The sequence below is a fragment of the Sinocyclocheilus grahami genome, unplaced genomic scaffold (genome assembly GCF_001515645.1).
Source record: "Sinocyclocheilus grahami isolate Dianchi unplaced genomic scaffold, SAMN03320097.WGS_v1.1 scaffold167.1, whole genome shotgun sequence".
Lineage (NCBI taxonomy): Eukaryota > Metazoa > Chordata > Actinopteri > Cypriniformes > Cyprinidae > Sinocyclocheilus > Sinocyclocheilus grahami.
The window spans coordinates 189,349-201,869 of NW_015505346.1; the positions used below are offsets into that span (position 1 = coordinate 189,349).

General features: G+C 37.1%; 1 protein-coding gene across 2 annotated transcripts in view; it reads right to left on the minus strand.

The window, feature by feature from the left end:
- Nucleotides 1-7,690: 7,690 nt before the first annotated feature.
- glra4a (glycine receptor, alpha 4a) overlaps nucleotides 7,691-12,521 on the minus strand; it is a 38,446-nt gene continuing 33,615 nt past the window's right edge. For both annotated transcript variants that reach the window (XM_016282820.1, XM_016282822.1), the window contains one exon: nucleotides 7,691-8,595. In XM_016282820.1, the coding sequence (XP_016138306.1) occupies nucleotides 8,302-8,595 (294 nt within the window). In that variant the 3' untranslated portion in view covers nucleotides 7,691-8,301. The remainder of the gene's footprint in view (nucleotides 8,596-12,521) is intronic.

Sequence of the window (12,521 nt, forward strand, 5' to 3'; positions counted from 1 at the left end):
CTGCAATTAGATAAGATCTAATTAGTCTATACTAAATTATTACAAAATAATCTTTCAGTTTATTGGTCCCTGTTCCTGGAGGCACCCCATCACTGCATATTTTCCATGTCTCCGTTGTCATACACACCCATTTCTGGTCTTGGAGTCTCTGCTAATGAGCTGATGACCTGATTCAGGTGTGTTTGATTAGGAAGGCATGCAAAATGTGCAGTGTTGGGGTGCCTCGAGGACCAGGGTTGGGAAGCACTCTCTTAGACAATGGTCAATGCAAAATTCTTGAGAAAGTTTGAATTCCTCTCGGCCCTGTCATATAAAGATTCATACAGCAGCACAGTTGACTCATTGGATCAAATTGCCTAATCCATGCTTCAGCATTCTGGTGTTTTTCTCCAGTGCAGATTGTCCATTACACTAAATGAAGCCAACACAATCCATTTCCTTTTTGTTACACATGAGTAGCACACCTAGCAGCATGGGATCCACTTGCTGTGGGCTAAATTGGATCAAAATTAGTTTGCGTCCTTTTTAAACAAATCAATTTAGGGCATGTGTATGAAATGGCTCCTGCAGGACTTTATGTCGAAATTATTTTAAGTGCAAATTCAAAAAACCTATAAGGCACTGCCTCTGAATGACGTTACTCTGGGACCAACTTCTAATTATTGTTTTATAGGAACCATGATAGTCATATGCCTTGTAGGTTTAGCAGAGAGCCGTAATGTGACCCTAAAGTGCTGACTGTGTGGGACCACCAAATTCTTGTTTTATGTCACTTCCGCCAATAATTATGAGCAGCAATATTGTGCAGAGTTGTCAAGGGAATTGCCTACTTCTGGAAGCGAATGTCAACACAATTTTCAGCTTAAGAGATTTGGCTTCATTATGTGTTATGCCTCATACAGTTTTCCTCACCTCAGTCGTTTACTGTCAAGAGGCAGGAAACCACCTAATTAAGTTTCACCCACAATTATGGGATTTGTTCTGGGTTGTTGTTGACCAAAACCTAGCTACACACTAGCAAAGTGGAAATCTAATACTGAGAGCTGGACTGAATGCTTGACAGAAAACTGCGATATTGTGTATTTATTTATTTACATTACAGAGCTGTGTCTGGAAAGACAAATGTGAGCTCTTCCATTTTTTTTTTTACGCCCAGCGGTTTAAATGAAACATTGCAGAGAGTTGTCGGGAATGCCTGTTTGGACAGCGCACAGTTCCGTGGGTGGCGAGCAGTAAATAATGGGGTATAGGAACTCCTTCAGCTCGATCCTTCCCTCTGGATACAGCATGTCGCTGGCCCCTGGACTGAAACGCCATCCTCCATGGGTGATGAGGCAAGCCTAGTTGTAATAAAGAGAGATGATGTGATTTTTATGATGGAGGCCCCAGCAGAGACAAATGTTGTTGATAGTGATAATGACGGCACTGGGAGTTGAGGGTGGGGGTGGAGAAATGGTGCATGAGCTCAATTCACTCGAGCCCCAGATACATCTTTTTCCTCTCCTCCTTTCCGTTCCTTTCCCCTCTCTGCACCACATTTCCACTCTCATCTATTTGCCTCCTTTTGGGTTTGGTAACACCCTCGTTGGACGTCAATAACTTGGTCTCATATGTTGCTGTTGTTGTTTTTTCCCCCCTTTTTGGAGCTTGACAGCCTGTGGTCCCATTGGATTGTTGTTTCGCTCTTCTTTTAAAAATCTATGTGAGGATTCTGTAAAACTTTTTTTGGTTTGTTTTCTGTGGAAATTACATGACAGTGAGTAAATAATAACAGATTTTTCATGTTTGGCTCTCTTCTCTTCTCTTTACTCTTTTTGAGAAGAGCTTTGCCTTTTTGCCTGTTCCTCCAGCTGAACAAACCAAACAGATAAAGAAAAAAGGGTTTTGCAAAAGGATCAATGGTCAGAGACAGTACAGCAAATGTTGTCAGCTAACGCGAACCTGAAGTGGAGTAAAACACCTGACTGGCAGAAGATGCATGCTTTCTTACTGGATATAGAAAAGAGTCGATGCACAAGGTGCAGCAATAAAAAGAAATTGCCAAAGCCTCTTACTGCACTAACTGGTATTTGATTTCCTATCATTTTCTGAGTTCGCTCACCTCAGGCAGATGGCTTATAACAGTTGTGTGTGGATGTGTGACATTAAATATTTTTCAAGTTGCGTTTGGTAAATTTACAAGTTACTGCTTTGATTTTCTGTGTTTGTGCATTCCAGACATAATGTAGGCTATTAGCAGAGCACAGTTTTCTTTACATTTGACTCTATCTGCAGTTTACATTGTTATGCCAGTTGGTTGCGACAAGTGACTGTTTTGTGAATGAGTGGGCAAATCATTAATTCAACCGATTTGTTGAAATATGCTAATTTATTCAGAAGCAAAACAAAATGACCAATGAAATTAAAAACTTGTTAATGATTGATTTGTTTCTTACAAACATGCAGACATTAAATTATGTACTTTTGATTAATTGTGGATTTTTGTGATTTTTTTATCAGCTGTTTGAACTCTCCTTCTGACGGCACCCATTCACTGCACAGGATCCATTGATGAGCAAGTCATGTAATGCTACATTTCTTAGACTCTCTTCTGATGAAGAACTCATCTTTGGTGGCCTGAGGGTGAGTAGGTTTTTGGCAAAATTTCATTTTTGCGTGAACTATTCTTTTAATTTCATGTTTGTTGAAGTGTCTCACTCATAATTGTGCTGTTTTTATGAATATCATCACCACTTGCTGTGTGATTGTATATCTGTGAAAAACAGCACTTGTGTGATATTGCTGTTTATGCAAATTTTCTGGATGGGCATCAGTCTTTTTCCAATTCTTGTTTTATCTGCTGTCCACTAATTCTGACTGAGCCTGAATGAAACTCTGTGAAAGTAATGTAAAGCAAAAACTCAATCATGCATGCGAGTAATTCTAGCTGAATGATTGAAAGGGTTGCTGCAGCAAAGAGCTTGGAGGGTGGTGCAATTGCGTAAGGCTGTCTGTTCCCCCATCCCTCCTCCTCTTCATCCTTCTCCTTTCATTTTTAACAGGGCTCAGTGTGTTTTTAAAAAATCTATATTCTATATCAAATATTGTCTCGTCGTGACCTCCGGGCTCCATCAATTACAGGGGCTTTTATGACACCCACCCTGGGGTTGGGTCTGACAGATTGGCGGCTGGGCAGGAGAAAAATACTTTCCTCTTTGTGTATTTGATCTTGGAGAACACCTGAAGCATACCTAGCTAGCCTCCAAAATTAGTTTTCATCTCCGTAATGGGTTCGTCTCTTTCCCTGCAGACATGACTTGGATCAAATAGTAAATGTGAGAGGAGGAAAGAAACAGGAGACATTAATCAATCCACTAAAAATCCTCATTTACAGAATATCATGACTCTGATTGCTTTTATGTGTTTGTTTAATATAAGTGATAATATGCACGGTTAAACTTTGTGTATGTTGTAAAGCCTGCTGCTTTAATGTAGATGTGGCATTCACTGAGAAACAGACCTTGACAGGAGCCTTTATAAGGCTGTCAGGGGACCTCTTAAGACAGAGTATTAGAGAAACAGGATCACTCCACACACCACACAAAGGCAAAGAAAGCCAGTGACATGACCACATATGAAAGGTACATTTCAATCCATTTTGACAAGCCTGCTCACATAGAACAATTCACTTCTTACACATACAAAAACTATTCATACAGTGCCTTGCAAAAGCATTCAGATGCTTAAACAAATCTTTACAAATAATGCACTTGATTTCAAATGCCAATGTTACATTATTTTATATTTTAACATAAATGTGTTAAAATGCAGTTTGAATAATTGTAACAATTTTGATATTTTTTACAGTTAGAGTTAGTATCTAAGTGTGCTTTAGATTGACACACTGCTTTGTTCAAGGTGATTAAGGTTTGACTAATGCTTGTGTTCCACACAATTTTCAAATAGTGCCACAGTTTCTTACTTGCAGTGGTGAATGTTTATACTCAGTCATTATATTGATCTGCCACTCAAGTATTTATGTTGAATGTGTTTGAGGTCATTGTTCATTGTTGAACATTATCTCAGTATATTTATACATATTTTTTAAACTGCAGCATTTTTGCTTGCGGGATTTCTCTATTTCTTTATTCTCCATTTTATGTAGGCCTATTGTTCCTTTTAAAACTTTTCTGTTACTTAACTCTGTAGCTCTTTCAAAGTAACCGCTAGGTTCTCTGAGGCATCTCTCTCAAGATTTTGGTTTGAATACGCTTTTTAAAAGTGGTTTGAAATAGCCTAGTTTTCACTTGCTGATATTTTGACAGAGACTGGAACATCTCAACGCTTGAATGTTGTTTTGTACCCTTTTTCTAATTTATGAATTAATTGCATTGTATCTATACGTTTCAAAGTTGTCTAACACATTCAGTAATAGGTGTTTTAGGACAACTGCTTCGTGTCTTTTCAAACTTTTCTTATTCTTATCTTAACATCTAACATCGAATTCTTATATTAACATCACAGAATTTGGTTTGTGTAAAACCTGATGATCATGCTATCCAGCTGATTTGAGAAAGATCCAAATCTTGTGCTTCGACGAAAGCAAGAACATCTGACCATCTTTTTAAAGGTTTACAAGCTCAGTGCTCACATTTGCTTATGCTATATATTATTCAATAACTTCTTGAACAAACACACAGTTGAACCCCCCCAATATCTGATCTAGCTGAAAATGTGAATGAGAGAGTGCTTCCAACAATATTACTTTACCCCAAGGCTCTATTAACATTCTACTCAGATGTTGATTATTCCCTTGGGTTGGTGCAAGGACAGACCCAGGATAAGATCTGGACCTCCCATTCATCACACCAACAACCTTGCTCACTTCCCATGTTATTGACTGCTTACATGAAAATGAACAATAAATGCAAAGACCTCAGTTGCTCTCCTGAGAATATGACTAATGCATTTGGCTTGTGCTTTGTGGCGATTTGAACCGAATTCTTCAGGGAGAGAGTGAGATAAACAGAATATCAAAACATTCATTTGTGGCTACACTTCATTCACAACAGCATATTTCGAATCAATAATTGTAGAGGAATATTATTTCATTGACTTCTCTCAGGGATGTCCTTGAATGCATGTCTCTCTGTTTTTCTGTCTCTCTTTCTCTTTTAGCTATCTCTCATTTCCTCTCTTGCACACACAAATTCCGAGGTCTCATTATCCGAAGTCTCAGGACACCTGCACAGATCAAATATGCACATTTGTAGAAGTAAATGTTGTGGGGATGTATAGCGTAATGATGTTAGCTTATGAATCCTTGGTGCTTATTGAGGGGAAGAGCCACGGAACAATCTCACAGGAGGCGTCTGTGTGATTTCCTCTGTGATCGAAATCCATTAGAGTTTCTGTATATGTGATACAGGCAGCACTGTGGGGAGATACACTGATCGAGGGGAGGGCAGGAGGAGTGTCGTTGTATGCTATAGATCACAGTCCTATTTTGTGTTTGTCAGTCATGGGCTGCAGATTTAGAAAATCTTCTTAAATCCTACAATGGCACAGTTTGCCCCCTAAAACCAAACCAAACAACTCCATGTAACAAAAGGGTTACGACTGGAGGAAATGAAGAAAACCGAAGGGTTCTTTCTTTCTTTCTTTCTTTCTTTCTTTCTTTCTTTCATGGTCTGCATGGACCTTCTCAGAGGCAGTAAATGCAGTATCCCACTGTGTTAACTCAAAAAGCCTCTCATGGAAAATGCACATCGTGAGATACAATAGCCAATCTTTCTGACATTTGCCGATTGCCCCCAGATTTCCTCTTGGAAAAAAAATCTACTTAAACTGTCAGCATGTGTGCAGGGCTTAAGTGAATATGTCAAGCCACCACATTCGCTCAAATTGAGAAAACTTAAGCTATCCAAGGCTAGCTGTGTTGGTTTGTATTTGAAATTTTTAATTATTAATTATTAATTATTAATTTCATCGTGAGACTCACTTATTTGAAATGAGCGGAGGTTGAAATCTTGACAGCAGTGCATTATAGCTTGATAGGACTCCTGCATCTTTGCAGTTAGTGCTGGATGGACTAGTTAGGAAGATTGAATTTCTGCACATTTTTAAACTAAAGTCAAGTAGAATTGCACAATATGCATGACCTCACCGGCTATGTTTACATTCAACTGTATTTACTGACAGGCACGACTCTTGAATTATCCTGTTCATACAACATTTATCCATAAAATCTGGAAAGAGTTCCAAAAATTTAAATTAGAATTTTGTCAATTTAAATGCTAGATAATCTAACATTTGAGAAAAGTTTTTGTGTTGCAGTTTATTATTGCAAATTTCAGTTCTTCTATATTACAAAATCTAAATTTTTTTTTTTTATAATTAATTTTTTAATGTATTTATATAATGTTTTTACCCTTATTTGGATTGGACAGATTAAGGGATTGGAAAGGACCGTGAGCCAGGATTTAGGTTGTATTTTGCTGCTATCTGAATAACCTTTAGGTTGCTATGAAAAAGATGTAGCGACAGATCTTTTCTCCCATACTGTGATGTACAGATTGAACGAAAGTGAGAGTGAATGAAAGAGAAAACTATGTAGGACGAGAACTTTGTTCTGGTTGTTGATTGGATGGAGGCATTGGGATCTGATTGTAAGGGTTTAAGTATACAAAATGACTAGAGAAGTCCGACATTCATCACCAATGAAAAGTCTGTAATTTAAACAGAAGATCGAGTTTTGTAATTTTGTTTAAAATTAGCAAGCCAAAAAATGTATAAAAATGAAACGTACATGGATGAACCTTCATAATAAGTCCAATAAGGTGCATTTAGAAAATAGATGAATAAGGTGAACGAAATAGGGTTGACTTGACTTTAATGAGCATAGTAATTGTCATTCTGTTGGTTAGGTGTTAGAAACCAGGGTAATCGGTTTACAAATGGGGTGGCATTAATCTGCATTTATCATTTCCTGCACAAAGCATTTTGTTTCCTTTTCCACTTGCTCGTCTGTACATACGCTCACTCACCCATGGGACACTAGCATACAGAAGACTAGATTAGTTACTCCTCAGACAAAGGGCTGTGCGCAGAGGTTGACGGCCTTAATTCATTGTCATTAGCAAAGAACGCAGAGTCCTTGTCAAACTCATTAGCTGATAAAAAACACCTTGTGATTCCCATTAAAATCCTCATCCGTCCTTCTTCAGCACGAAGGCTTTTCTCCTTCACCCTGCATCTCTGCACATCCTCCAACGGCTCTCTGGACAGGAAAATAAACGACGGCTTTTATGTTTGACTGAGGGACACATTTGGGGCTAGCAATAATAAAGAATGGCTGTGATGCGTGATACATGTCTCTGTTTGTTGACAATTAAAGCCTAGTGCTGCCACAGTGACAGAGCGTCACAAATCATCCGTTTCCTACGGGCATTAGTTGAAGCGATTTAACACATCATGGAATGATTTGGATTTTTGCATTTTCCGAATGGAATGATTAATGTTAATGAAAAACAACAGAAAAATCACTCTGAATAGAGTTCATAATACGTTAACCCTGAAATAAATCCAGATTTAATACTTTTTTGTGCTTTTGTGTAACATTTTGCACCACGGTACAAAACAACTCAGACATCCTGGTAGAATATCCATTTATTCAAATTCAAAAGACAAAAAGAAATACACATTTGTGCTGTCTGCAGTCTGTGAACAACTCTGCATATATACACTTTATACAGTCATATATATTTATAATCTCATTATTTAGTAAAACAGTACACCGTTGCCCTGTAACTGTTCCCATGAATAATAAATCCCAATCCTCCCCTTCGCAGCCCATTAGTTTGGCATTTTAGAATGTAAAAAACACATTTGTTTTGAGGTTTTCAAAAACATTCATTCTAGGATGCGCCTTGTGCTAAAATTCAAGTCAATATTTCTATCCAACCGAGAATCTTTCAGCCAATAACTCAAATGGAGCCTACAAAGTGAGGACAATAGCACTGCCTATTAGTGCAATCCACTCGAATCAAGATGTGAAAGAGAGGAGAGCCAGGTCCCCAACAGCAGCATTTGCATCTACGAGCTCTACCCCTTCGCTCTGAGTGGGCACTTTAAAATCTTTTTGAAATCCAGAAGTCACACCTGAGCACATGGTTTTAGCACTGACAGCATTTCTGGGGTGTATATGCCTTTGAAATACACTTCTAGTGTGAGTATGACAGGCGGTTTTGGTTCAAATTAAGAGATATAAGAAAAGAAAAGAAAAGAAGCAGTAAGATGACCAAGTGGTGTAACAAGGAGCGATTACAGGTTGGCGTGGATGTCCTCGTGCCGCAGCACTTTGTAGGTGATCCAGTAGAAGATGTTGAATATGAGGAAGCTGAGAGGAAACACGGCTCTGGATATGGTGTCGATTCGCTTGGCTCGGTCCACAAAACGCTTCCGGACGGCCTCTCCGTCGTATAGCACTTGCACTGGGGGTGGTGGGGTAAATACGTTGGACCCCTCCACAGCTCTCCCGTCTTTTGCTTGTAAGCAATGGCCGAGTCCATACCCACGAAAGTAAAAGCCACGGCTCTCCCGAACAAGCTCCTCCTCCTTTAACAGAAGAAAAGCATTTTTAGAAGCAGGCAACAAAGAAAATTTGATAAACACTCCTCTCGCTGCACAATAAAAAGTACCAGTTCATCACAGAAACTGCAGGAGACTGCAGGACACGGCCACTTTCAAATAAAAGCACAAAAAATTGCAATTGTTGGTGGGCTATACTTGTTTTAGAAAGCACATACTGGTTTAGTTGTTAGGGGGCAATATATTCTTAAATGCAGATAATGTATGTACAAAGTGAAATGTCAAGTGAATGAAATCTAACAGTACAGCTTCATTTAGACCCTTTTTATGCAATATTTTAGAGGTCATTACTGGAAAAAGTAATTTTCTTACGTTGTATTTTGTCTTGTTTCTGTGTAAACATTAAATCAAGATACATTTACTTTCAAAGCAAAATTACATTGTTTTGTTTTTCTGAAAATGTCTAAAGTGAAGAATTTTGAGTCCTTTTTTAATATCTTGTATTTTGTTCTTCAAAAGTAAATGTATTTTAATTTAAGAATATTTAGATGTTTGTACAAGGGGAAAAAAGTACATATATTCATTTAATTCATGTAAAAGTTTCTTTTCTTTTTAATCGTTATTAGGCCTGTCACGATGACAACTTTTTGTTGTGCGCTATATTGCCCCAGAAATAATTGCGATAAGCGATATTATTGTAATTTTAAAGATTGTTTTATGCCACTGAATGTATAATCAATGTAACAGCATAATAATGCTAGAAGCCCTACACACTTCCAAATGACAACAAACTTTTAATTTTTAAGAATATTTAAATCATGGGAATTAAGTATCAAAATATCAGATACCTTAAAAAACCTAAATAAATAGTAAATAAACATTTTCTAACAAAAAGTGCAAAGTAACGAGTAGAAAAAAAGAAAAATGCACAAAGAACTTGTATGGAGATTTTTCCATCTACAGATTTTTTCCGGACCTTCTTTTCTCTGTAAATTAAGGGTGCACACTATTGCTGAAAAACACAATCACTACTACAGATGTCCGTATGCACAAAGGCACAGATCCCTAAACAAGATCATATCTGCAGATTAAACTTTTCTTTGTAGAAGCATTTTTTAAATTTGAACTAGCAGCACCTCATGACTACACCACGTTATGTACAAGAAGCTGCAAAAGACACAAGCACAAGTGGAATGTACAAAACATGGTGACATTAATTTTTAAGTAAATATATTGGGTGATATATTGCGTCACCAAAAATAATTGAGATCATGTACATATATTGCGCGATAAGTCGATGTATTGATTATTGTGACAGGCCTAATCGTTGTTTAGTTATTCCACAATTTTCCACCATGACTCTGATCCTTGGAATTAAATAATCTGTTTTTACAATTACTTGTGTTGTGAGGAAGGGTCATTAAAGTGAAAGGATTCTGCCTTTTTCTCTCTTGCCATATTATGTTAGAAGTCAGTTCTACATGTAGGGGAGACAGAATGGGATGCGTTCTAGCATTTAATAAGGGCAGACAGAGCTCAGCATAATTTTTTATCTATTTTAAATTTAATTTTAAGTTTTTTAATTTGACAGCATCCCAAAGATCTTCATTTTCATTCATCATTCATGTTGTTAAAAAAAAAACTATTAAAAAAATTGGTGAAGATGGACACAAGAATGATTCCTGCATGGTTTCCTTACCAAAAAAAAATAAACCAAGGCTTTATTTTGTAAGTATTGTTTTAATTTGACAGCATCCCAAAGATCTTCATTTTCATTCATCATTCATGTTGTTAAAAAAAAAAAAACTATTAAAAAAATTGGTGAAGATGGACACAAGAATGATTCCTGCATGGTTTCCTTACCAAAAAAAAATAAACCAAGGCTTTATTTTGTAAGTATTCCCCTTACTTTTCCACATGTGACACTTTGGCCTAGTTATTTGCCTCTAATGCCATATAAATTAGTCATTTGGATCAGTTTATCTGTCAATCTATGACAAATTACCCCTTTCCTCGAGAGGATAAGAAGATTAAGTTCTCGTTTAGTTCTTCATTAAATCCTCTGCTTGCACCTAAAACAATCCAGTCAATCACGTGCCTAGGAATAATGATGTGTTTGGTTTAAGATAAAGACACCCTTTAAAGTGAGTGAATGTCACCTGTGAACACAGTTTAGGTCAATGCTTACCTTATTAATCATGGCCAGGCCGTATCCAGACTCAGAGTCTGAGTCTAGCATGTAAAAAGAACTCTGCTGCAAAAACGATTAAGTATAAGACAAGTCAGTTCCATTTGTATGAGGAATAAGGGCTACTGCACACTGGGGTCACTCAACAAAATCTAAAGGAAAGAAACATTCTGGGTGGAGGTATGAATACTATACTATAAGCACATACTTGAGGAATACTCATTGGTGCATTTGCTAAATATACACTGAGAAAATTATCGTAATTGTAATGGTAAAAGTCTGTAAAAATGCTACGGTAAAAAGTGCATAATTGATCAACAGTTCTATACGTTCCCTCACTATACAGTGAAAAAGCCTAATAAATCTAAGTAATAATGTCAAGTAAAATACTGTTAAATTTACAATTTCAGAAAAAGAACAAGTCATCTCAGAATTTACAGTGAAATCTGTGAATTGACAATTTGACAATTCTTTGTGGAACACTTTACATTTGACATTTTCTTTAGATTTTTTGTTTGTTTGTATCAGTTATGCACATTACGGTGTTAGGTTATATCTTAGTATCATAGTATATTATCATAGTACATAGTATATTAATATAGGCTACAGTCTATAAATTTAAGTTAAATCCATAAAACCTACAGTGTTTCTACTGTATTTTTTGCAATATATTTCTGGCAACCACAGCTGCAGGGTTTTTTTTTTTTTTTACCATAAAGTTTTTATTTTATTCAGTATTACCATATCTGCTGAGGAGTAATTCATATGTGCTTAAAGTAAATGTGCTTAAATAACTATATAATCCAAGCTGTTTTTGTGTTAACACTGTATGCATTTAATGAGTATAAAGGAAGTGTGTGGACAATAATGCCCTATTTTACACCTGGCATTAACATTCATTTCTATATCCAATCACAAGTGATCACAGGAGACGCATTACTTTCAGGAATAAACGACAATTGTAAGCGATCACTTGAGAAGTATGTTTATACCAGCTGTGAACTGGGCCAGTAGGACGGAGGGGGTTCTGGGTTTATGGGATTCGGTGTTTGCTCGTGGGCAAACAAGATGGGGACACAGATGGTATTTTTACCCTGGCACAGGTGTTGCAGTGCTGGTTGAATTTGCTGGCGCTGTTGCCAGGGAGCTTGTTCACTCTCTGTAGTGAGTCGAAGCTTCCTGGATGCATTGCTTGATCCTTCATAAGGAAGAATGGCAGTGAGCATGGTGCATTGTGAAATGTTCCTGTTATATAACAGTTTGGAACATCTGTCTCGTTCTTTCTCTAAATTAACTTCTGGGGATCAATAGAGCACATCCATCCATCCATCCATCAAGCTGTCATTCTTATGTATATTGCACAGTTCAGTGCATTTTCAAGCATCAAATAGTGCATAACATTATATAGGCAGGCTGAGCAGACTTATTTTCATTAATATTGGCAACTGTGTAAATACTTCAACAAGAATTTAAGAGACAACAGCTATCAAGCCGCTGCTCTCCAGCACCATCCAAGTTGCTAGGCAACACTACTTGTGAGTGTACACTTTGCAGATTTCTGAGGGACTCTCCAATAAAGTGCACACTCAAGCTAAATCCGACCATTATCTTTCAGACTCTTCAGCAAAACTTGATAAAGTTTTTAGACAAGTGGATAATGGTCATGCTGATGTTCAAGACACATATACTAATCAGCAGAGATCAACACCCTTTAGATTTTTTTGGTAGATTGATTCTGTAATTGTATTTTTAAATTTAAATTTAT